At 39.1% G+C, this 27,778-nt stretch overlaps 1 protein-coding gene across 1 annotated transcript in view; it reads left to right on the top strand.

Annotated features, from left to right (window-relative positions):
* The window catches only part of ankrd50 (ankyrin repeat domain 50), a 41,447-nt gene extending 23,108 nt beyond the window's left edge, over positions 1–18,339 (top strand). Inside the window, exons 5-6 of the mRNA XM_039813218.1 lie at positions 12,726–16,270; positions 16,576–18,339. Of these exons, the coding sequence (XP_039669152.1) occupies positions 12,726–16,267 (3,542 nt within the window). The 3' untranslated portion in view covers positions 16,268–16,270; positions 16,576–18,339. The remainder of the gene's footprint in view (positions 1–12,725; positions 16,271–16,575) is intronic.
* The last annotated feature ends 9,439 nt before the right edge of the window (positions 18,340–27,778 follow it).

Genomic DNA, 27,778 nt, shown 5'->3' with positions numbered 1-27,778 from the left:
GGAACTAGCTTACCACGATAATAGCACGACGTCAGTGCTTTAGCATCTCAACAGAAAACATGGAGTCTAACTTAACCGACAAAAGTAAATAACAGTCGTATGGACGATGAAACTACACCAAACACAACAACTACCAAAAACAAAGACAAGAAAATAGGTAGTGGTGACCACGATCTGATCTAAAGAGCTGACGCGTTGACTATCCCTTCGGAAAAACAGCTGATTGTTGCGCATCTCTCTCTCTCTCTCTCTCTCTCTCTCTCTCTCTACAGAGAAACAGCTGATCAACGATCTAATAGCATAAGTCAGAGTGATAGTGAAAGCTCTGGCATAAGTGTAACAGAGCTGTGTGACATTATAATCAAATGTATAAATGAAAATAGGTTGAGTATAACTAATATTTACATATAGGCCTACTGTATATACAGATCAGTCTCAGGTTGAAACTTGTAGTTCTGAAAGTTAAGTTGCACAACTTAATGTAATGTTTGTGTATTTTAATGTATGCCTTAGTTTGAGGTTGATATCGTTTGTAAAAAAAAATCTTTAAAAACAATGTAATATGGCACTTAAATGCACTTAATATGTTTTGTTTTTTGAGAGATGATATTGTAAGCAATGTAGGCAATACAAATGTTGCTTTCTTCCGAAAATGTTGCTTTTTTTCCCTAGTTTAGGTTGTTTAAAAATGCAAAAAAAACATTATCCGATTAATCGATTGATAAAGTGCTATATTAATCGATTAGAAAAAGAATCGATAGCTGCAGCCCTAGTCCCAAGTGACAGCAGACCTACAGTATGTAGAGAAGCTTGCTTTTCCTGTGCCTACTCCCTCTGTGTGCTGTGCTACTGTAAGGCCATGATAGGGGTAGCGGAGTGGAAACACTTAGGCAGCGATTTTGGTTGGGAGCCGGGGTAGAATCTGTGCCAATTTAACAAGGCCTCCGGCAGAAGGGAGAGCAAGGGAAAGGGGAAAGAGAGGGCGGGGTGGAGGTGGGGAACTGGGGGTTGGGTGTTTAAATAGAAACAGCCTCTCAGACATGTATTTTTTTTCTCAACAACTCATACCTCCCATATCTCAAAATTGTACAGAACTGATATTGTGCTGACTCAGAAATGCCTCCTATAATTTTTCAAATTCCAAATTAGCCTAATATAATATAAAGCAGACATTTCATTTTAACACTCGTTTTGCTTTTTGCATTGTTTTTCAAATTATCCACTCTGCTCATGGTCTCAATAAAATAATCACAGAGTCATTTTAGTCATAATCCCAATATCATTTGATCCAGCCTAGTGTGTGATCTTTTTTTTTTTTATCGTGTGGAGGCATCACTGAACTGTAATGGCCACCATCTGCCCAATATTGTTTACGATGCATGCTTGTCAAAGTCACTGTTTCTCAAGTATGTGTAGGCGCTGTCTTAGGGGTAGCAGGGAGTACTGCATGGACAACATAAGAGGATGTCTAAGAAGCGCTGGGAGTTGTAGCACATTTTCATGAATAATTCTTTGATAAGAGAGAATTGCCTTTGCATGGATTGTAGCACATCACTGTGTGTGTGTGTGTGTGTGTGTGTGTGTGTGTGTGTGTGTGTGTGTGTGTGTGTGTGTGTGTGTGTGTGTGTGTGTGTGTGTGCATATACACTGGCCAACCTAAAATCTGATATTAATATGTACTGTTAGCAAAGGTATACCTGTCTATTCCTTGTGCTTCAGTAAGTACATTTACATTCACCCCTAGAAGCCCTAGCCCTAGAAATAGCCTGCTTTCCTACATTGTCATGCTGACATCCAGTTAATAAGTCAGGTAAGGTCACAGCCGTAGCACTCTGACTACATTACTGTCACAAAAGTGCTAGGAATATCTAGAAATGGGTTAAATACAGTAAAGAGGTAGGGTTTAGTCAGCGTTTTATTGAATCTGAATTCAGTTTTGAATCATCTTATCAAAAACACATCCTTTAGACTTTAGGCTTTTAATGAAGCACCAAAAGTTACAAATAACTTTACATATATATATACATACATACATACATACATACATACATACATACATACATACATACATACATACATACATACATACATACATACATACATACATACATACATACACTAGGGGTGGAACGGTACACAGAAGTCACGGTTCGGTTCATACCTCGGTTCAGACATCACGGTTCGGTACAATGGAGGGAAAAGCAAAACTAAAATGCAGAAGGCAATTTTTTTTATTGTGCATGTCTCAGGCTGTACCACCTAGTGTCATCCAGTCTCTCCCCTGAGCTAGCTGCAACAGCCTGAAGTGTGTAAAGTAAGATGTAAACCGTAAACAATAAGTACCCCCCATCATTTTTCACCGCAGAAAGCTGCTCCCTGCCTGGCTAAAGCTAATATAGTCAGCCTGAAGAAACAAGGCGTCCGTCCCAACTAACGTTACGGTTCGCAGCCGCGACGCTGGAAACGTAACACTAATCTACAACAGCGGTCTTATCCACCACTCTCTCGCCTGTACTACTGGAACTGACTGGGAAATGGAAGTTTTCCCAAACTTGCGATCTTAAAGAGGCGGGCGGATCCTGAAGAACCCGCGGATCTAACAGTAGTTCCGCATTACATTAATTAATTTGCACGCAAGTTTTATTTATTTTTTATACCGTGTATTCTCTGTGTAAAATCATGCACCGAACCGTGACATCCGTACCGTTTCAGTTCAATACGAATACATGAACCATTCCACCCCTAATATATAATTATATATTTACAACTAAACCTGAAAGATTGACATAAAAAAGAACCCACATTTTTGGCAGGGCACGTCAGTCCCCATCTCTTTCTTCTCTCTCATGTCCTGTCATCTCTTTACTGTTGACTATCAGATAAAGCTGAAAAATAATTAAATACATAAACTACCCAAAGAGGAGATAAAAGACTTGATTAGATTATTTATCTCTTATCCAATCTGGCTATTTCACAAACTATCAGAACGCAGCCCTACATTAAAGAGGTAAAAGGCACGTGTTAAGATCGGAGATAATCGGTGCGAGCAGAGCATTGCCACTCAAATCTCTCATCCCGCGTGGAAGCATGTCGTGACTAATCCGCGAATACAGGAGGAGGTGCCGTAGATGACAACGATACAGCCCAGTTTAAAGGAAACCCAAAACAAAACCTTGAGCGAGCTGTACTTTTGGAGGATTTTTGAGAGAACATGAGCGAGGGATGAGGAAGGATGGAGAAGGCATTGATTTGTCAACTGCAGTGCCAGTTATAATAATATAACTATCAGTGTGCTACTGGAGCCGTGAAAGATAATAGCTCCCCTTAAACAACCACATTCCTGCCCTGCAGTGTTATAGCAACTTCAATTAGATTGATTTCCACTGTCATAAAATACATTATTATTTTTATTTATTTTTCAATTTTACTCTGAGTTCTTCCAGTTAGTCACAGAGGGCACTTGGCAGGCGTTTGGGGTGTACCAGCGAGAAACTTTAATAGAAAATAGCCACACATATACACACATAAAAGCCCCTCTAGTTATGAATCACAGCTGTAATTAAGACTCTTTTATTCCTGGCTCAGTCTGAGCAATGTTACAGGAGCGCGTGGCCACTTTAAGAAGACACTCATTCTGTGAGGCATTTTGATGCAGGCTTTACTCATTTCCTTCCTTCGATGACACATGAGTTTTTGACCCAAAAGTAATCAGCAGGTCCTCTTCTACACCCTGAAGTATATACTGTAGATAAGTCATTTCAAATTCCACAGCTATTGTATAATACAAGCTAGACTTTCAGGAAATGATGTGACTCTGGGGTGGGTCTGTGTTTTAGTTTTACTGTATTTCCCTCTCTTTGGAGGGAGAGTAGCCCACCCTAGTACTTGAACCACATCTTCCACCTCCACTCTGCCCGCCATGAATGGAGCTTTCTGTACCCAACTCGCCAAGAGACAGAGCTGATTTACCACCAGTGATCACAAATAAAAAGAGCAGCCCTGTTTAAAGTATGCACCCTCCTCCGCCACTCTGAGCAGCCCTTTGTCCCGAGGCCTGCGGGTCAGTCTGACACAGGGCACGGTCGTTCCTCCGTTAAAAGGCCAACAAAACTCTTAACATCTCCGTGGATGTGTTATTTTTGTATACTTTCTTTTTGTTCAAATGTAAGACCTCACTGGAGGGACCGCGAGATCTTCTGGCCGACTGACAACACAAACACGGTCGTAAAGCAGCAAGGACGGTTTATTTCTTCTGGGCTGTGGAATGCTCTCCGAAGAGAGACAAAGATGGCTCTGCTTACTGACCCCCCCACCACCAGTAAATGACTTTTTGCGGCATCATATAGACCATTGGATGTTTAACTGTACAAATGCAACAGCTGAATTTGAAACTTTGAAATAAAATTGTAAGTTTTATAAGAGAGTGGATGCCAAGTACTGAAAGGGGAAGGATCTGAAATAAAAAAATAAGACTTTATTTTATGCTTTAAATAACTATAAAACCAATTTCAACAGCTTCCTCAGAGAGATTAAATCGCACAACACTAAACCAAAGAGCACATTTGACAAATGCGTGCTGCTACCAAAGCATAATAAAAGCCCTCTCTGTCCTCTCTTCTTACAGTTTTGGGTATTGATTGTGTCGATGCCTCGATGCCTGGGTAACGAGAGCAAGGGCAACCTATTTAATTAGCTTAACTCCCCCTTTCTTGAAATTGGCTTACACAGACAAGCTGATTTATGTCCATATTCATGTGTGAGTTGTCGTCTGTGAGGCTGCATGTCGAGCCTCACTTTGGATGAGCTGAAGACCATAATCCTCGCTGAATACTGTAATTTACCACCGTGCAGTCTGACAGCCGGGCAAATTACAGGTCTACCGTGTCTGTATCTATAACACCTTGGGTGCTCCACTGCAGTAACATGACTCTGAACATGGCGGGCGAACCGGCTGGCCTCTTTCCTCCTGAGGTGATGCCCTTTGGTATGTGGCATGCCCCTGCCAAATATTTTATAGACTTGAGATTCTTTATTTTCTTCAAGGCTGTAGTACAGAGCACGACTTGTCAGTTTTTGCTTTAATGGAAGGGTATTTTAATTAAGTCTTAATTTGAATAAATGCAGTGGAATTCCTGGCACATTTTTGGCTGGTGTTGCTGCAGGGGCTTTTAAATTAAAGACGGGTTGTTGGGTTTTTTTTATACCACACCGCCTTGACCTGCATGCCAAGGATGACTGCAAGTATCTGATTCCACAGTAAGCCACACCTTTCCCCATGCTGGAACTGTAGTCTGGACATTTCCCTGTGAAATCCTTCTAAAATGAGTTCCAGACCTTGCTGGCACTGTATGTTGGTAGCAGAGAATGGCTTGTTTGACTGACATGCTATACTTATATTAGTATTTCCTTGCGCAGGTGAATGGAAACCTGCTGGTAGGGCTAAATGAGGTCATCAGGAGGTCAGCTAGTGTAATGATGAACAAAAACACGGGCAGAGATTGAGGGAATTTGATCCTGTGTGGGGCAGGGAACTCCCAGCACTACAAGAGCTTACTGCCACCATGTAGACTTAACTTGTATCTTCAGAAACAAATGAGTTATTTTAAAATGGACTCGGTTCTAAAGATCCAAGGATCATGGGACATGTATAGCACATATCTGACCTTTTTTTTTTTATTTAAGAAAAAAAGGACTATGTGGCATGAAAAGAGGGATTATATTGTTTGTACAAGTCCTACTTTTTCCCCCAGATTTACAGAAATTGGTAAATGGACAGTTTGAATGAAGTTTATACTGTTTTTATATACAGTCGATCCTGTTTGATCTGTGTATTCCTGGCTTATTTCAGTTCTCTTTTGGAATTTCTTCACATAGATGAAATCTCCAGTCATCTGTGCAGCTGCAAGAAGCTCCATGATATATAGTTACATCTCTCTTAGAGGGAAATCCATTATGGGATGCACAGTGAGTGAAGGCAAACACTTGTGACCAGGTGCACAGCCTCATGGCTCAGTCTCTTGTCATCAGTTAATGAGCTCCTGTCATTCAAAATCATACTTACAGCAACTTACTTTTTGTCTTTTGGTTATTAGAAGAAGAAAAAAAACTTTCAATTCCTGGTGTGTTCTGCATAGACGGTCTTAAGATTGTTTTATTATGTGTGTAAATGGTTTGATAGGTTTATCAGAATGCACCTTTAAAGCTGAGCCATGCTGTAAAGCCCCTTTCATGCAGAGAGAGAGAGAGAGAGAGAGAGAGAGAGAGAGATTAAAGGCAGGATTGGTAATGTAAAAAAAAACTAGCAAGATTTGAAAGTTGCATCTCCTCGGGCCTCCGACCCACACACAGACGTGCACGGCTGCTTCAGAGCAGAGAGGAGAAAGGACTACAATTTCCTTCATGTCTCATTCACCGGTAAGCAAACGGCTAATATTATCATACCGAATGTTTAAAACAAACGTGACTACTGTTAGCAATGCGACAAAGCGCATTGAGCTCAGGCCCGTACACCGCAGGGGTAGAGTACGCAGAGCGGGGCAAGGAGGCTTTTCATTGGTTCTTTCCAAGCGAACCATGAGGCAGTGATTGGTGGGCGTTTTTACAGGATTACAGCAGCTATGGATGACAGATCTTTTTCCCTCCTTTTTCAGAACCGACTATGCACAAAATCAGAAAACCCTGTGAAAGAGCAAATTTTAAAGTCTATAAAAGCTATTTTCTTTCCCATCCCGGGACAACCAGGGAAAAGAGGTAAAAACCCTTCTTACAATAATAATCTGACCAACAGTCTTGCATGTATTTCCAATGTTCACACTTTCTACATAAAGCATTTGAGGAAATAGAAATTAAAGTCCCAACTTATCATCCTGTCATTCGACGCTTGTGCACTGTCGGATATTGCAAAACAGGCAGCAGAAAATCGCTATCAATAACATATTATTAAAGTGATGCGAAAATGTATTGGTAATTTACTGTTAGAAGCAATGGCTTGCATTCTCTCTCTCTCTCTCTCTCTCTCTCTCTCTCTCTCTCTCTCTCTCTCTCTCTCTCTCTCTCTCTCTCTCTCTCTCTAGGTGACAAATATTACACGAGCAAGCTCATTCTGTAAATGTCATGTCTGAATGCAGCCATGAGGAACATTAACGTAAAAGTCACATGTGCTAATGGCAAAACGCCATAACTTTAACAGATGGATGAAATCAGCAAAGTTATATATTCCATGTTTGTAAATGGCTTTACTGTGTTCAATGTATTCCTGTTTGCTCCACCCCTCATCTTATCAGCACTGTTCAGTTGCACCACAACAGGTTTGACTGGAAACCCTTTCACATCCCGTTTGAAATTCAGCAACAGGCATGTTTGGGCACGAGCGTTTTCATGTGCTTTGCCTTTAGTGTAACATAAATTAATTGTCAAAGTGCAGTCATTTCACTGACTCACCTGGTGGTCGTGTAGTATTGCAGAAAATATACAGTACATAGGCCATAGAATGTAGCTGCTAATCTCAAATGATTTTCTCCTGCAGCGGTTGTCTTTGCACAGTTGATTGAGTCGGTTTTGTCTTTTTTCACTTGTGAATATGCCACATTTATCCGAGATAAACTAGAAAGTGGTACCTCCACTCATCTGTTAGGAATTAGAGAGTGTATATAATTAAACAGGGAACTGTATTTGTCAAAGATTAAATAGCAGCACTCTTGTCAAAGGACTTTTGTTTGCAGACCGTTGGAGCCAACTCTCATCCACATACTTGTGTTTAGGAGGTTGGCGCTCTCATGTTTTTTGGAGCCCAGAACGCTGCAGCTGTCGAACAGACGTTTGTCGAGCGCGGGTTTACTGGAGAGCCTGAGGAGAGGGCAGCGGGGCTTGGGTTTCTGTTTTCTTTATGGATCAGATGACCTAAGATTGTGTCTCGCAATGAATGTGCCAAATCGGAGACGCTGCCATTTTGAAATCCTGCTTGATAAGCCTGGACCTCTAATTTCTCAACATGCTTGCACACACGCTGCCTCGTTTGTCATCTGAAAAATTAATCTAGTAGGCAAACAGCCCCTCTTTTGTACGCAGGGCTCTGTCTCCTGTGGCTGGTATCCAGTTCTGTAACGAGCAGCAGCTGGCTCAGAGGCCTGTACTCGGGAGCTGCATCCCTCACCCCGATGAATGTGTCATTTGTTGCTTGTTTAGCAGTCGCTTTTGTTCAGACTCTGAACCATCCTCTCTCTCTCTCTCTCTTTCTCTCTCTCACACACACACACACACACACACACACACACACACACACACAAATAGCCTGAACACACAAAATACACTACAGTTTGTGTAGCCCACATATAATGGCGCAAAACCTAGACCTTCATGACTGTTGGGTTTTGGAAAGAGAGAAAATGGTTCTTGGAAGGCAATTGGACATTTGTAGCCAATGAAAGTTCTTGCATTCTTGTGTAGTACTTAATAGTAGTTCCTGTTACACCACTGTCATCAAATGCAGTTTGGATGACTTTCCGCCTGTGGTTTTTTTAGTGCTTTATCTGCAGGAGTGGGGTAGTAATAATGCCATGACTTCACAATTGACATCCAAGACCTATGAATTGATGTCTGCTGATGACTAAAGTGGAAATTGTAGGTCATCTTCCACTATGTGCAGCAACTGAAAGAAGAGGTCTTTTATGGTGTGTTCTGACTGGAGGCTCTTACTTGTTTTAATCTTTTATTTCTTGCATATAGAGTTTTTTTTTTGTTTGTTTTTTAATCCAGGCAAGTGTTTTTTGTCATGGTGGCTGCAGTCAAATGTCTGTATCCTCCTCCCTGCTCTAGCTTTCCTAGTCGCTATATCTTCATAATTGGTGTGTCACCGACCGTGGAATGTTGGAGAAACTGTTTATCATAAACTAAAGCACAGAAGCATTTTTCATTTGTTCCCCTGAGAACATAGTTGTGATAGAGGAACATCTCCAGAATTGGGCTGTAATGCAAATGCAATGTTTTTCCCTCTGTATATAGACAAATCAACAAAGAATATAAATCAGGACAGCATATTAAATGTCACACTTTGCTGAAATAACTAGCTGGGGAAAATAGAAAATAGTTTACTTCTGTTTTTCCCCATTAATGGCCTCTTCCCCTCTCTCAGCCAGTGGGTTTCCTGTCTCAACTGGAGCAACCCCAGAATGTCCAAAGAGGGATTGGGTCCAGAAGGAGTAGGAGGACCCATCAGTGACACACATAGGCAGGAGATCATACCGGGCATAAGATGTCTGATTTTAAACATGAATTGTAAATGCAAATTTGATACTGTATGTGCCTGTGTCGACTGAGGCACGTGTGATTGTGCATTAGCCTGAAAAGCAGGGGAAGGAAGCATGTACACCAGCTAGTGTGGCCTTTAAGCTAAACAAAAGAGCTTTAAGAACCTGACATGAAACAAAAGGCTAGAGAAAATAAGGAGGGGAAGAGTGAGAAATCCTCCGATTGCCTGAGCCAGAGGAGTAGTGAGTACCCTGAAAACCTAAATGCACATTAGGAACATGAAAACCTAAATGCACATTAGGAACATGTGATGCCTTCAAGTGTTTCTGTATCTGTTGATACAAACCTTAAAGAAGCCATTGCTAGACTCATAGACCCATTCCGGTTCTTCCCATGGCCCTGTCAAAATGAGGAATCGGTCAGCTTTTTGGAGCAAAGATTTTGAATATACACAAAACAGTTAATGGTTTTTAGTACTCAAAGGTAGAAGTGCTTGAGTGTTTTACTTACTTATAGCTACTATGAATGTTTACCGTGCATCTGTCTCTTGTATTGTCAATGACTTCTCCAGGAGGGGAGTGGTAGCTGGTACAGGGGGTCATGGAGCCAGACAAAAGAGGGCAAAGGGAGGGTGGAAAATGTGCACAGTCACTGAAAACAAAGACGGACTGAAAGTGGGTTGGGGTCATTGAGTTTTTGTAATGATTGAGCAGTTATATTTAATGTAATGCATGTAGTATAATGCAAATTGAGAATGATACTTTGATACCGTTTTATTAATTTAAAATATTTGCACAGCTGTCCCCACAGCTATATTCAGAATAAGCACTTTTGTACTTGGGAGGTTTTTGTTTTTTATTTACCTTTGTTTACAGTTTAGTGTGTAGTGCTAAACCCAGCTGTCCATGTTATCTCTATTACAATAAAATTAAAACTTAATCAATAAAAGTTTTTGTATGGTATGTATTTTGTGCCTATAACAAAGTTCAACCTAAGAGTGTGATTTATTAGAATCAAATTTGTATCACAGGATGTAATTCAACATAGTCAGTATCTAAGGTGTAAATGCCTTCATTTTATCTGGTTTATCACAGTTTGAAATATAACGAAGGCCTCAGGGACAACGTAAAAGATTGTGAGGCCCAGTTAGTGGAGTGGTGCTTATCTTAAACAAACTCAGAAGCAGATGATAGAAAAACACCCATCGGTCCTTCTGTTTACCAGGGTCCGTTGTTCAAACTGTTAGTACCGGCATGGAAACTGTCGTTAAACTCAACTAACTGTCGTTAGGCTTCCAGGTGTGGTTAGCACTGGTCCCTTTGTGGAGTAAGATTTCACAGCTTTTTCTAGCCACACAATAGCAGTCAGATGAACAGAGCACTGCCCCAGGCTTTGTGAGTCTGATGCATATTATGTACAGGTAAAAGTTGTGTTATATAATTAAAGCAATCATAGTTTACTGTTCCAAGATAAAAGTGCTGGTGCTGAATTTCATAGATTATTTTCAAAAAAGTCTCTTAAGAGTAGTTTCCTGTCAGTACATGAAATGTTCAGTCAGTAATGAGATGCAATAATAACATTTAATTACCATACTTTGAAAAGGTTAATGAGTCCTTGTTCTGTGTTCTGCCTGGCAAAGTGCACATTTTTAGGGAGGAAAATGCAACTGCTTTTCCCATAGTAGGAGGCCTGTTAGTCATTTTAAAATACAGTATGTCAATAACACTGAGGGAGTCTCTGGTGGCATTTTTTTCATGTCCCAGTAACTCCTGAGAACCATGGGAACTGCAAATATAAGTATGCAAAAATGCTCTTCTTGCCCTCTGGCTGGCTTACACAGACCATGAACAGATTGTTTTAACATGGAGGAAAGTTCACTTCATGCCCATTAGCCAAGGCCATTATGGAGCCATTTTTCCACGTCTCAGAGAGGAATTCCCATTTAAAGATCATTCATTAAGACCCACTGTGATAATTTCTTTTTTTCAGAAGGATTTCTAAAGGTCTGTTCTGGGAGCGTGTAGTACGATAATAAGTGAGGCACTGGAGAGATGTTTTACAGACCACTGATGTGCTACAGGCATGGAAATGATGTCTCCCTTGCTCTCCTCCATTTGACTCTTGTACATCTTAAGCCCCTACCACAGATTTGCTCCTGCTGATTAAGCACTAATAACCTCTAAGTCAATGGGCAGGTTAAGTGACCAATCAACTCAACTTTAGTGTTGAAAGAACTTTTTTTTTTTTCTCAGGGTATCATGATTTTATTTTACACATAGTTACCATTATATGTTATTTCGTTAAAGGTCCTATGACATGCTGCTTCTTGGATACTTTTAAATAGGCCTCAGTGGTCCCCTAATACTGTATCTGAATTCTCTTTCCCGAAATTCAGCCTTGGTACAGAATTACAGCCACTAGAGCCAGTCCCACAATGAGCTTTCCTTAGGATGTGCCATTTCTGTGTCTGTAGATTTAAATGCTATTGAGGAGGAGAGAGGGGGGCAAGGTGGGGGTGTGGCCTTGACCAACTGCCATGCTTCGCTTGTTTGCAAGCCATGATGTCTCTCTCTTTCTCATGGGTGGGTCAAATTCTCTGGGTGGGCAAAGCGGAGAAAGGGGAGGTAACCTTTCCCCTTATGACATCATAAGGGGAAGATTCAAGATCGGCCCATCTGAGCTTTCATTTTCTCAAAGGCAGAGCAGGATACCCAGGGCTCGGTTTACACCTATTGCCATTTCTAGCCACTGGGGGACCATAGGCAAGCTGGGGGAACTCATATTAATGTTAAAAAAAACTCAAAGTGAAATTTCCATGCCATGGCACATTTTAAGGTCTTCTGCTAAGACTGGTGCTTTCCCTTTTTAATTGTTTTTCTGATGAGTACATTTGGGTGTTGCCATACATGATTAAACAACAGTACAGGTATATTTTAATATAATGTAAGCTAGTCATTATTTCAGTCATGTTTCCACTGAAATGCTTGCTGTTTTCACCCTCACCAAGGATCAAATGATTACAGCTGACATTGATTCTGTATCAGACACAATGTAGTGCACTAATTGCCATTATTTTGTTTTCCTTAGTTATTTAAGGGCTAAACTGATCGTGAACTCCTGCTGATCGTGTCTGCTTCTAGCAGCCAGAGGGGGTATTGCGCTCAATTCCTCTTCAACAACACAGCTTTACTGTTAATTATCCCATGCCTTAGGAAATTAAAGGTTGGCTTAACCTAATTATCCAAAGGTACAAGATCAGTGGATACATACTGGGTATGATCTCAAGGTCGACATAAGCTAAAGACTCAAGAAGCACTGTGGGGAAAGTAACACTACTTATCATCAACGGTGATTTCTACAACCACTTGCACTCCATCTTTTCATATTCTTCATATACTGGCCTAGTAAGTTTTGAAGTGTCTTTTTATATTATCCATTTTGTCATCCGACTCCTCTAATGTCCATTTCTTCTCTTACAGGATTCCGCAAAATCAGCCTTGATGATCTGCGCAAGGCCTACATCGTCAAGGATGTGCAACAGTATATCCTCCACAGGCTGGACCAGGAGGAGGCCCTGAGGCAGCACCTGACCAAGGAGACAGCCGAAATGCTCAACCAACTCCACATCAAAAGCAGTGGCTGCTTCCTCTACCTGGAGCGTGTGCTGGATGGCGTGGTGGAAAACTTTATCATGCTTCGAGAAATCCGTGACATCCCTGGCACCCTCAATGGCCTCTACCTGTGGCTCTGCCAGAGACTTTTTGTCAGGAAACAGTTTGCCAAAGTCCAGCCTATCCTTAATGTAATCCTGGCAACGTGCAGGCCACTTACGGTCAAGGAACTGTACCATGCAGTCTGGACCAAAAACATGACACTTACTATGGAAGAGTTTCAGAAAAAGATGGACATTCTCTCCAAGTTGTTGGTCGATGGCCTTGGGAGTACTAAAATCCTTTTTCACTACAGTTTTGCAGAGTGGCTACTAGATGTTAAGCATTGCACCCAGAAGTACTTGTGCAATGCAGCAGAGGGACATAGGATGTTGGCGATGAGTTATACTTGCCGGGCAAAGCATCTTAAGCCACTCGAAGTGCAGGAATTTGCACTGCACCTTGTTAATTCCAATCTGCAGATTGAGCCATTTAATCTGGCTCTTTGGATGGTTTGGAATGGAACTCCTGCTAAAGACTCTCTGACCACCTCCATACCAAGAGAACAGGAGGTCCTGCAACTTCTGGTCAAAGCTGGAGCTCATGTCAACAATGAGGATGACCATGCGTCGTGTATTGTACAACAGGCCCTGGAAAGAGAGGACTCAATACGAACATTACTTGACAACGGGGCATCTGTGAACCAGTGTGACTCCAGTGGGAGAACTCTGCTGGCTAACGCTGCATACAGTGGAAACCTCGATGTGGTCAACTTGCTCATATCTAGACGGGCAAACATGGAGCTAGAAGACAACCATGGACAAACGGCACTTACTCTTGCTGCGAGGCAGGGCCATACTAAAGTGGTCAACTGCTTAATTGGTTGTGAGGCCAACATAAACCACACAGATCATGATGGATGGACAGCCCTGCGCTCAGCAGCTTGGGGTGGACATTCAGAGGTAGTTTCTGCTCTGCTTTATGCTGGTGCCAAAGTCGACTGTGCTGATGCTGATGGTAGAACTGCCTTGAGAGCTGCTGCTTGGGGAGGTCATGAAGACATAGTGTTGAACCTTCTTCAGCATGGGGCTGAGGTCAACAAGGCAGACAATGAAGGAAGAACAGCTCTCATTGCCGCAGCATACATGGGACACAGAGAGATCGTTGAGCACCTCTTGGACCACGGGGCCGAAGTTAATCATGAAGATGTGGATGGAAGGACTGCCCTCTCAGTTGCTGCTCTCTGTGTTCCTGCAAGTAAAGGCCATGCTTCTGTTGTGAGCCTTCTAATTGAAAGGGGAGCAGAAGTTGACCACTGTGATAAAGACTGCATGACTCCTCTCCTTGTGGCTGGCTATGAAGGACATGTCGATGTAGTTGATCTGCTTTTAGAAGGTGGGGCTGATGTGGATCACACAGACAACAATGGTCGCACTCCTCTTCTTGCTGCTGCATCTATGGGCCATGCCTCTGTTGTCAACACATTACTTTTCTGGGGGGCTGCTGTTGATAGCATTGACAGTGAGGGAAGGACTGTGCTGAGCATTGCATCTGCTCAGGGTAACGTGGAGGTGGTCAGAACTCTGCTGGACAGGGGTCTGGATGAGAATCACAGGGATGATGCAGGCTGGACCCCGCTACACATGGCTTCATTTGAGGGCCACAGACAAGTGTGCGATGCCCTTATTGAGCAAGGTGCTCGTTGTACAGAGGTTGATAATGATGGTAGAATACCGCTGATATTAGCTGCACAAGAGGGACATTATGACTGTGTGCAAATTCTTCTGGAAAACAAGTCATGCATTGACGAGAGGGGATATGATGGGAGAAATGCTCTCAGGGTGGCTGCACTGGAAGGCCACAGAGACATTGTTGAACTGCTGCTGAGCCACGGTGCCGACATAGATTACAAAGACGCAGACGGACGCCCAACACTCTACATATTGGCACTTGAAAATCAGCTGGCCATGACAGAGTATTTCCTCGAAAATGGAGCAAATGTGGAAGCTTGTGACACTGAGGGCAGAACAGCCCTCCACGTGTCCTGCTGGCAAGGGCATGTTGAAATGGTGAGGCTGCTGATTAACTATCATGCTGATGTGAATGCCTGTGACAATGAGAAGCGATCTGCCCTCCAATCTGCTGCATGGCAAGGACACACAAAAGTGGTGCAGTTTTTGATAGAGAACGGCACACATGTGGATCATACGTGTAACCAGGGAGCAACAGCACTAGGCATAGCGGCACAAGAGGGTCACATTGATGTTGTGCAAATACTTCTTGAAAATGGTGCTGACCCCAACCACGCTGATCAGTTTGGACGCACAGCAATGAGAGTGGCAGCAAAAGGTGGCCATTCAATGATCATTAAACTTCTGGAAAAGTATGGGGGCACAACTCTAAATGGCTGCAATCCCTCCCCAGTACACACCATGGAAGAGAAAACACCATTGGCTGTGACTGGTAAAATGCAGTCCCTCACCATTAAATCAAGTAGCTCTGGCAGCACCGGAGCAGGAGATATGCAGTCGTCTGGACGTGGTCTACCCAACGGACCTGTCCATGCTTTCAGTTCACCATCCGAATCTCCTGATTCCACAGTAGACCGACAGAAATCCTCCCTTTCAAATAATTCCCTCAAAAGTTCAAAGAACTCCTCCTTGAGAACCACATCATCTACTGCCACAGCCCAGACTGTGCCGATTGACAGTTTTCATGGACTGACATTCACAGAACAGATCCAACAGCATTCACTGCCTCGCAGCCGGAGCAGACAGTCTATTGTTTCCCCTTCCTCTACGTCTAAGTCCATTGGTCAGCAGCCATCATCTCCATCCAGTGACTTTGACTGGTCTCAGTTAAAATCTGGTTTCAAGTCAACAAAGGGAAGTAAGACCGGAAATGGGACATCAAATGGTAAAGGAGCACTGGGAGACAAGAAAAAAGTCAAGAACAGTGGATCAACCCAAGTTCAGGTTCTGGAGTACGAGATGACACAGTTTGACAAGAGGATTGCTCTCAACAAATCGGTAGCAAACATTTCAGTGAAGGATCCACATTGCAAGATCATGATTGGTGGTTCAATTCGGCAGGAAAGGGGCCAAAGCCAAGATCAATTCTTTATCCAGCAGCAGAGCTGTTCTGAGAAGAAGAGGAATGGCATCATGACCAACCCCAACTATCATCTACAGGGTAGTCAGGTTTTCCTGAGTAGAGTATCAGTTCCTCGGACTGTACAGAACAGAGGCCACCAGGATGTTCTAGAGAACTATCCCATAGGGGAAACTGAACTAAGCCTTAAACAAGCCCTGAAACTGCAGATTGAAGGATCAGACCCTGGGTTTAACTACAAAAAGGAGACTCCATTATAGCTGGTAAGAGATGCTTTTCAAAATAGTCCTCCAGTATGTGCTCTTATTGAAATACATAACGCATTTGTCTCAAAGTTGAAATTAAGGTCAGGGCAATGGCACGTATGCAAGACTTGGACTTGTCCCTTCATTTACAGTGGCTAATAATGAGGCTAAAACTAACTTATAGTTGATACTGGATTGCACTCAACACAACCATCATTAGTTGGAATTAATCAGCCTTGCATGAAGAATGCCTCAAATGGAGAAGCAGAGCTTTTTTCCTCCCAAACAAAACATTAACCCAAATCATTCCTGTACCATTTCAGATGTCATGAATGCCATTCGTCATGCAGACATCGAGGGAATGTGCCAAAGCAACGGTTTTCATCTACATAGAAAATACTCCTTTTTCTCATCCGTGGGAGACAAAATAATAGCTAGGGACTATTGTTGATTGCTGCCTAAGGCTTATGTGAACTGATACATCAATGTGCCTACATCTGTTACAGCCTTCTTCATGTATTCATGCAAACTATCATTTTAATTTAATGTAATGCTATTTAATAAACAGTGTATGCACTTTTAAAAGAGTAAAATGACAGACATGCATTTGTTCTATTCACTTTGTATCCCATCCATGTTTTATCAAAGTAATTGTTTGAGAGAAACATACCAATGCTTTTTTTTAATTATTTTATATTATGTTTGTTCTGTCTACTTTTTCACACTGACAGCAATGTACCACTGTGTACATTGTCACAAGGCCAGAGGACATAACAGTAAATGATGCCATGGTATAAATGGTGCATTGATAGTCTGCCTTTCTAGAGACCCCAAACAATCTGTGTTAACCTTGGATCAGTGTGCTTAACCTACAGTATGTTGTGTGTAATATGTTAATAGCTATGGCAATTTACTTCACCGGTATATACGAGCATATTTATTTTTGGAAAAAAAGCCACTTTTGCTGCATTTTGTGTTGCATTACGCTCTACCATGGTGCTGTGTTCAGAAGTTGCCTGCAGTTATTTTGGTCTCCTAATTTTGTTGGTTTTGTGCATTTGTGTATTGTTACAAATATCTAAGAAAGAGGGAGGTTCATTGAAAATATAAAAAAAAAGTAAATTTTGTCCCTATGGGATTTCTCAGTTGCTTGTGTGTTATTTTATGTGTGCATAAAAACTATTTAAATAACCCATTGTGTACCGTCAGCAAAGGTTTGGTGCTAAATGCAGCGATTTCAAGTAAAAGCAGTGATTTAAAAACATGCATCTGTCCGCAGAATTACATGTATAGACCTACTGCATTGCAAGAAACAAAATCCAAGCTTTGTTTCCTTCTTGCCACATGGTTAATTTCCAGTTAATTCCTGCTGGATTTTTCGGGGGGGGGGGGGCATGGCACAAAACGGTTCAAAAGGGTTCAGCCATTAAGACAACTCATAGCTGTGAATCATATTGTTTGAAATGCAGAGTTGTAAAGCCAAAGTTGAAACAACATAACGCTGTCCCACCTCCTCCCTGTGAGAAGCTGAATATCAGTTCAACAGGACTTAACCCCGCGAGAGACGGAGGGGAGGAGGTGCTCGACTGTGACGCGGAGGGAACTGAAACATCTGTTTCTCATGAACTGTGTGGAGCTGTGTTAGCGTTTACCGGCTGTGTCGTATTTTTGCAGGCTTTTCGTATTGTCAACAGTGAGCTATTTTTTGCCAAGAACTGGGATCGGGGGAGGGGGGGGGGGGAGTAGAAACCTATCGCATGCACAAACACTTATAAGCCCTAGTGAAGGCTCTCAGCTCTTCAATTCTACAGTAGTTCAAACGTATGCCATGAAGGGTCAATAGAAGGATTCAAAGCAGGATCGGGTCTTGAAACAGTGTTGAAAAAAAACATACTGTATAGTCTTATTAAGCAGTTATATTGTTTGTCTTGACTGTGTTTGTCTGTCATCTTTGATTTGACTGTCAGTGATTGGATTGTAAATAGCTTAACATGTACATTCAACTGTCATTTAAAAAGAATTCCTGGATTATATGAAGTGGGATTTTCTGATGTATATTAAAGTGCTTAATAAACAGATTTGCTTTACTGCTGAAAAAAAAAAGTTTGCTAATTTATTTACATTGTCAATAGGACTGGAGGTAAAAAGAAAAATACACGGACCTGATGAGTACAATAAATTAATGTTATGACAGTCTAAGGCATTGTAGTTATGTAAATTAATATGACATTTAAATTGAAATATGACTGGTATCTTAATACCAGTCATATTTGGTAAATATGGTGTAAATCTCTGGTAAATTAATATGACTGGTATCTGAAGTTATACTGACGTAGGCTTGGGTACCGAATTCAGTCCTTTTTTGGGTAACGGCCTTATTACGTCGGTGCTACCAAAGACAGATTCACGTTGAACGTTGCCAAATTTCGGTAGATGTGAGCACGTAAGCACGCTCACACGCAGGGGTGCGGATGGAGCAAAGTTACGGTGAGTCACGGCAATGCCGATGAAGTGGTTGCAATGTTACACTTTTCTAAATTCCACGCGGATAGTGTTCGCTGCAATATAATAAAAATATTCCAAATTCTTTTTTTTATTATTAGTTTATTTGTCAGGGACAATGCAGCGCACATTATTACATACATAATTATCATAGTCAAAGCCATAACAATATGTGTAGATGCATAAAAGGTTTCTAGCCAATTGGCTAATTTTCAACCCCAGTCCCTGGTCAAGCCTTTCTAAAAAAATTATCCAAATATAATTTTTAAAAAGAACTACATAGTGTGAGTTACACAATCATGCAGCAAATACATTGTATACTAATATATTACATCAACATTTCACAGTCGTGACCACATTACACAGAACAGCACATCACGTAACAACAAAACCCCAATCACCTGGACGCCCACACTCCATCACCTATACCCTAACCATAACCTTGGCAGCCATATACAAACGTAGACAATACATTACTACAAAACAACTGACTCAGTGGTTACATGTTTGGTTATCTTAGCTGTATCTCAACTCAATCCAAGGCAGACTAATTGATTATGTCTGGAACAGAAAACCTTGTGTTAGCACTGATGCTCCCATTGACTTTGAAGAAGTCTGCATCGTTTTAATACAGATATAATATACACAGGGGAAAAAAACAGATAGGGGAATGGCAACTAGAAAGTGACAATTATGCAGTGACTATTATTTTCTCCATCCATTCCTATCTCAGATAAATCTTGTTTGTTTGAATCTAAAGGCCCTTTTTTATCCACTGTAGTGCTTTTCTCTGTATTGGGGCTGCAAAACCACAGGCTACCATTAATACCTACGTCACTGTGGGTCATTTGGTGGTGGAGGGCCAAACCAGGACACTGCAGGCATCACAACACATTGATCAAGCTGAAGTGGAACAGACAAGTGTGCCAAGTGCTATCACTGCCCCCCTTCCCCCGGGTTTATCTCAGTCAAACAGGAGCTGTGAGATAGATCAAATACAGAGTAGGTTTAAGGATTTATTTCTTTCATTTCATATATTACAAAATGTAAAGTCAAAATAGCATTTCAGAAACAAAACTCGGTTGTGTTTCAAATGCATTTATTGGAATGAGCAGCATTTTAGCTTTTAGCCCAAAGAGTGAGGATTGGACAAAGTTCCTATGCTGATTAATTAGGCTTCATTGTCTTCACCCAACATCTCATGAAAAAATGTGCGACAGCGCAGGTAAGGCAATAAACACATTGCGTCTTTTATGACAAGAAAAAGTTGTAGAGTCTTTTGTAGATAAAAAAAAAAGCGTGCTATGTGGAGCGGTGCTAGATAAAACAAAGCGGTCGAGTGAAATGAATAGAGACGGAGCGGCGCTACTACTAACGTTAGCTAAAACAAAGCAAGTCATATCATATAGCTCGCTGTGCTCCGACAGTAGCACAAGTCTTTCAGCACCTTCTCCATTTTTTTTCTTGTTGACCTGAAACAACAGGTCTCGCTACTCGGCTTGTCATTGGTCAGCTGCCAAAAAAGCGCTTGACGTAGGACAATTGTTTTTCAGAAAAGTTCAACTTTTTTCAACTTCGAAAAGATTCTCTTAGCTGCAGAAAAAAAAAACATTGACGGTGGCGTTTAAAAAAGCGCTCAGGACTTTTTTTGAAAACATGCTTATAGGATTATAATGTAAAACAGACGCTGGCAGCTTAAAAAAATACGCCAAGTGTAAACATTTCCTAAAGTTATATTTTGATTTTTGGACTTTCAGCACAGCCTTTTCTGTATGTTTTGGGAGGGTGGGTGTTAATGATTAAACCATCTGGTGCTGATGTCATGTAATATGTTCTGACCATGCTTGGAGGATCTCCTCCTGAACCATCTGCCAATAGCCACATCTGTTTCTTCTCCACCCATGCCCTTGTTTTGGATACAGTGCTAACAAGCTCCCACGCAATATACACAACATGGCGACAGTTGTGGCCCGACTCGTTCCAGACACAACTTTAAACCCAATGGCCTTCATCTATGTGCCATCAATAGCCATGTGCATGCAGGTTTAAAAAAGAAAAAAAAAAAAAAAAAAAAGAATGTGTGATGAAAAAAAAAAAAAAAAAAAAAAAAAAAAAAAAAAAAAAAAAAAAAAAAAAAAAAAAAAAAAAAAAGGTTGTGGGTAAAAAATGTGGGGGGGGGGGAAGAGAAAAAAAAAAAAAAAAAAAAAAAAAAAAAAAGAAAGAGGGTGGGGGGGGGGGGGGGGGGGCGTGTTGTTTTTCATTTTTTGTATAGCTCATCATATCTGAGATTTTCAAGAAATTAAATTTTCAGTTGGTGAAAAATGCAGCGTAGTGGGCAAAAACTGACAAAAAAAAGGTGCATTTGCCAATGCATCTTCAGACATGAGACTATGGTATGAACGCGTACAAAGCCTCGCTAAAAAAAAAGAGCATATAATATATAACAGTAATATTCTGTGGAGACATTACCATTTTCAAGCTCAATTTGCGTTTTCAATAATATCCCTGATTGTACACTTATTTCACAGTGGAAACAACACTGCAGACTGAATGTCATGCAATGTAATAATCAATTAACTTAAATTAGCATGTCCTAAAAAGTGTCAAACAAAAGTCATAGTATATATAGTGTGTCATAAAAAGTCACAAAAAGTCATAGAATAGTATATAATTACAAAAGTCATAATAGAGTATGCCAAAAAAATGCTTTTACTATGAAAAGTCATAGTATAGTATGTCATGAAGATGTCATAACACATCATAGTATAGTATGTAATAAAAAACTTTATAAAAAATCAGTGTTGTCATAAGAAAAGTTATAAAAAGTTCTGTTGTTATAAAAATCATAGTCTAGTATGTCATAAAAAGTCATAGTATAGTATGTCATAAAAATGCCATATTATGTCATGAAAAGTAATAAAAGGCCATAGATAGTATAGTATGTCATAAAAAATTCAAAGAAAAGGCATAGTATAGTATGTCCTTAAAATGTCATAGTATATTATGTCATTAAAAGTCATAATATAGTACGTGATAGAAATAGAATAGAAATAGAAAGTCTGTATTAAAATGTCATAAAAAGTCATAGTATAGTATGTCATAAAAAGTAATAAAAAGGCATAGTATAGTATGTCATGGAAAAATCATAAAAAGTCATAGTATAGTAAGTCATAAAAAAGTATTAAAAAGTCATAGAATAGTATGTCCTAAAAAGTCATAGTATAGTATGTCATATAAAACTCATAGTACAGAAAGTCATAAAAATGTCTAAAAATCATAGTATATCATAAAAAGTCATAGTTTAGTATGTCATGAAAAAGTCATAGTATAGTATGACATAAAAAATTCATAGTATAGTATGTAATAAAAGCATCATAAAATGTCATAGTATAGTATTGCAAAAAAAGTCATAAAAAGTTATAATATAGTATGTCAAAAAAGTCATAAAAGCGTCATAAAAACGTCCTAGTAAAGTATGTCATAAAAGGTCATAGTGTATGTCACATAAAAGTCATAATATAGTATGTCATACAAATGTCATAAAGGCATAGTATAGTATGTCAAGAAAATGTCATAAAAAGTCATAGTATAGTATGTCAAAAATGTCATGAAAAGTCATAAAAAGTCATGGTCTAGTATGTCAAGAAAAGTCATAAAAAGTCATAGTCTAGTATGTCAAGAAAAGTCATAAAAAGTCATAGTATGTCATTAAAAAGTCATAAAAAGTCATAGTATAGTATGTCATAAAAAAGTCATACTATAGTATGTCATAGAAAGTCATTAATGTCATTACAAAGTCATAGTATAGTACGTCATAAAAAAGTCATATCAAGTCATAGTATAGTATGTCCTAAAAAGTCCTACTAAATGAATGTCATAAAAAAGTCATAAAAATGACAAAAAGTCATAGTATAGTATATCATTAAAAGTCATAGTATAGTTTGTCATACAAAAGTCATAGTATATCATAAAAAGTCATAGTTTAGCATGTCATTAAAAAGTCATGAAAAGTCATAGTATATTATGTCATAAAAGTCATAAAAAGTCATAGTATGTCATAAAAAAAGTCATAAAAACGTCCTAGTAAAGGTCATAGTGTATGTCACTTAAAAGTCATAGTATGGTATGTCATAAAGGCATAGTACAGTATGTCAAAAATGTCAAAAACGTCATAGTATAGTATGTCATGAAAAGTCATAAAAAGTCATAGTCTAGTATGTCAAGAAAAGTCATAAAAAGTCGTAGTATGTCATTAAAAAGTGATAAAAAGTCATAGTATAGTATGTCATAAAAAATCATACTATAGTATGTTATAAAAAGTCATTAATGTCATTACAAATTCATAGTATAGTACGTCATAAAAAAGTCATATCAAGTCATAGTATAGTATGTCCTAAAAAGTCCTACTAAATGAATGTCATATAAAAAAGTCACAAAAATGACAAAAAGTCATAGTATAGTATATCATTAAAAGTCATAGTATAGTATGTCTTAAAAAAATCATTGTATAGTATGTCATTAAAAGTGTAGTATGTAATAAAAGTGTCAAAAATGTCATAGTATAGTATTGCATAAAAAGTCATAGTAAATTATGTCAAAAAAGTCATGGTATAGCATGTCTTTAAAAAGTCATAAAATGCCATATTATGTCATGAAAAGTAATAAAAAGCCATAGATAGTATAGTATGTCATAAAAAATTCAAAGAAAAGGCATAGTATAGTATGTCCTTAAAATGTCATAGTATATTATGTCATTAAAAAGTCATAATATAGTACGTGATAGAAATAGAATAGAAATAGAAAGTCTGTATTAAAATGTCATAAAAAGTCATAGTATAGTATGTCATAAAAAGTAATAAAAAGGCATAGTATAATATGTCATTAAAAAGTCATAAAGAGTCATAGTTTACTATGTCATAAAAACGTCATGAAAAGTCAGTATAGTATGTCAAAAATGTCCAAAAAGTCATAGTATAGTATGTCATGAAAAGTCATACTATAGTATGTCCTAAAAATAATTAAAGGTGTAGAATAGTATATTATAAAAATTCATGTATGTCATTAAAAAGTCATAGTATGTCATCAAAAAGTCATAAAAACTCATAAAAAGTCATAGTCTAGTATGTCAAGAAAAGTCATAAAAAGTCATAGTATAGTATGTCATAAAAAGTCATAGTATAGTATGTCATATAAAAGTCATAGTATAGTATGTTTTAAACTGTCATGAAAGTCATAATATAGTATGTCAAGAAAATGTCATATAAAACTCATAGCACAGAAAGTCATAAAAATGTCTAAAAATCATAGTATATCATAAAAAGTCATAGTTTAGTATGTCATAAAAAAAGTCATAGTATAGTATGACATTAAAAATTCATAGTATAGTATGTAATAAAAGCATCATAAAATGTCATAGTATAGTATTGCAAAAAAAGTCATAAAAAGTTATAATATAGTATGTCAAAAAAGTCATAAAAGCGTCATAGTATGTAATAGAAAACGTCATAAAAACGTCCTAGTAAAGTATGTCATAAAAGGTCATAGTGTATGTCACATTAAAGTCATAATATAGTAGGTAAAGGCATAATATACTATGTCAAAAATGTCATGAAAAGTCATAAAAAGTCATAGTATGTCATTAAAAAGTCATAAAAAGTCATAGTATAGTATGTCATAAAAAGTCATACTATAATATGTCATAAAAAGTCATTCATGTCATTACAAAGTCATAGTATAATACGTCATAAAAAAGTCATATCAAGTCATAGTATAGTATGTCCTAAAAAGTCCTACTAAATGAATGTCATAAAAAAGTCATAAAAATGACAAAAAGTCATAGTATAGTATATCATTAAAAGTCATAGTATAGTATGTCATACAAAAGTCATAGTATAGTATGTCATACAAAAGTCATAGTATAGTATGTCATTAAAATGTCATAGTATAGTATGTAATAAAAGTGTCAAAATGTCATAGAATAGTATGTAATAAAAAGTCATAGTCAATCATGTCAAAAAAGTCATGGTATAGCATGTCTTTAAAAAGTCATAAAATGCCATATTATGTCATGAAAAGTAATAAAAAGCCATAGTATAGTATGTCATAAAAAATTCAAAGAAAAGGCATAGTATAGTATGTCCTTAAAATGTCATAGTATATTATGTCATTAAAAAGTCATAAAGAGTCATAGTTTAGTATGTCATAAAAAAGTCATAGTTTAGTATGTCATAAAAAAGTCATAGTATAGTATGTTTAAAAATTTCATTAAAGGCGTACTATAGTATGTCATAAAAAAGTCACGAAAAGTCAGTATAGTATGTCATAAAAAAGTGATAAAAAGTCAAAATGGTGCCCCATTTGTAAGGAACATACATTTGTGGGATGAGCAGCAGCGCTGAGTATGTGGGTTGCGCCCATGAAAAATTTGCCAAATCTTCTCTGCCAGTGCCAGTTTCCATTGACTTGTTTGGTGTTAGGTGGATTGGATGAGTGAAAACAGGAGCCTCAGTAGGGTCAAAGTGTGGAGAAGACGCAGAGAACGCTATGCTGATTGCTGCACCGATAGAGTAATACCTTTTGGTGGAGGCAGTGTGATGGTGTGGGGCGGCATCTCCTCACTGGAAAAATTAGGCTTGTTATCATTGGAGGCAATCTCAATGCTGCGAGATATAGAGATAAAATTCTGCAACCAGTGGCAATCCCATATCTCCACAGTCTGGCACCGAACTCTATCCTCCAAGATGACAACGCTCGCCCCCACAGGGCGGGGTTTATCAGAGACTACCTCCAGAATGTGGGAGTGGAGAGGATGGAATGGCCTGCCAGCAGTCCTGACTTCAATCTCACTGAACACTTGTGGGATCAGCTTGGGCGTGCTGTTCATGCCAGAGTGACCAACACAACCACGTTGGCTGACATGCGACAAATGCTGGTTGAAGAATGGGATTCCATCCCACAGCAGTGTGTGACCAGGCTGGTGACCAGCATGAGGAGGAGGTGCCAGGCTGTTGTGGCTGTGTATGGTTCTTCCACACACTACTGAGGTTTCTGTTTGTGAAATGAATACACAGTTAAATTGCCAATATGTCTTGTTTCTTCAAACTTCAATCATCCAATCCACCAAACACCAGACGAGTCAATGGCAGAATAAGCTGTTTGGCATTGGCAGAGAAGATATGACAAAGTTTTCATGGGAGCAACCCACATACTCAGCGCTGCTGCTCATCCCACAAATGCATGTTCCTTACAAATCAGGCACCATTTGAAAGGGAACTAAACAGGCTTTCCAACGGTATAAGATCTATTGCCAAAAAGCATTGTTACCACAGAGAAATAATCTACCAAACACAAATTTCCTTAGTTTTTGTGCTAAGTTTAGGTCGTAAAAAAGTCAGCGATGAAGTTAACAATTTTGATAGACAACTAGTAGTAGTAGTTTAATGTGGAAGTGGGATGAAAAATATATTATGCTTTGTTTGCACTTTTCCCTTGCAGTCCTCAATTGTGTGATAGCTCCCTAAATTGGAACCCCTGACTTGTTCTGGGAAACTGGCATCCACACACACACAAATAGTCAACTTCTGCAGATCAATGCCAGCAGTGATTTGATGAGGAGGCAGCCAAGTGGCAGACTTATGAAGAATTTTACAAAGGGGTATTTAAATCTGTCCATCCATTTTTATAATGACACAAGTGTAGCCATGCAGAGCCCTTCGTCATACCATATTTCAAATTAGATTGACTGGCACTGCCAGTATAGGAGCATTATTCAAAAAAGGTGATGTTTTTCCAAACTCACAGCAATTACTTGACAATTCTCAAGAGGAAATGACTGCAATTTAAGTATTTTGAAGGGAAATTCATGTTGTAGTTGGAGGTCCACTGACCTTGAAAGAGGTTTCAAATTCCCAGCTACATTTTACTGAAATTTATGTTGTTTTTAAGAGATTTAGAAGTTAGGGTCCATAATAGATTTGTCGTTCTTTCATGAATGAGATCTTGCGTCTAACCTTAATTGATCCAAGACAGACTTTGTCTGCCCTGGCAGTTGCTCTTAAAGTGAGATGATCTTGTGAGATGAACTTTTGAAGGAGGAAATAGCACTTTGAATCCCTCAGAAATGAAAAGTATGACTAAACACACACTTGCTCAAAACACCTTGGAGTTACGCTGATACAACCTATACTTGGTATTACCATTAGCCTATGATGGCTAATGTTAGCTGATGTTAGATATACATAGCTGTTTAACTTACATTACTGAGTCAGTTCACCAACGTTATGACTTGTCTCTACAGTAAAACGTTTTAGTCTTTACCATTATAAATTGCCACTTGTTGCCAAAGTGGCTGCTGTCTATATATATTAGATCACTTCAAGAGAGGGTAGGCCTATTTCCGAGTATTGAGATTCCCCATCCAATTTCTGTGATTTATTTTTAATTTTGTCATGATCAAGGCATCACAAAATCAACAGCTCTCTGGCATGGCTGATCTGTAGTGGACAGAAAACAGTTACACTTCTTAACTAAAGACATCAGAGAACTGCAACAATTAATGAAGGTACCTTCTGTATTAACAGGTGAAGTGCTGGAACAATAATATTGCGTCATTAATAATTAGTCTTTTGTTTGAGCCTTCATGGCTAAAATGTCCTATGATGCTAATGTTTGAAGCTAAAAGAGGCGTCTGTAGTAGGAGTTAGCCAAATCGAGTGTGTATCTGGCAGTTGCATGTTGGTTGATTACCTACATTCTGCATTAAAACATGAAAAGTCTAAACAGATCCTGTAATGACTAGTTGCTGTTAGCCTTGTAACCTCTTGAGCCTTGGTTCTTATTCACCGAGGCTTTGTAAGCTTGTTTTGCTCACCTCCTAAACAATCGATGATGATCTTGACATCAGCCATGATTCATAGAACCACAGTTACATGTATACCTTTTGCCTCAGTTCAAACAACTTCCATGAGTTTAAAAGCCAGAAATCTCTGAACCTCCTGAAGTAGTCATTACGTCATTGGTATTGAT

The sequence above is a fragment of the Perca fluviatilis genome, chromosome 10 (genome assembly GCF_010015445.1).
Source record: "Perca fluviatilis chromosome 10, GENO_Pfluv_1.0, whole genome shotgun sequence".
Lineage (NCBI taxonomy): Eukaryota > Metazoa > Chordata > Actinopteri > Perciformes > Percidae > Perca > Perca fluviatilis.
The sequence above is the reverse complement of the archived record's forward strand: the minus strand, read 5'-3'. Positions and strand labels throughout refer to the sequence as shown.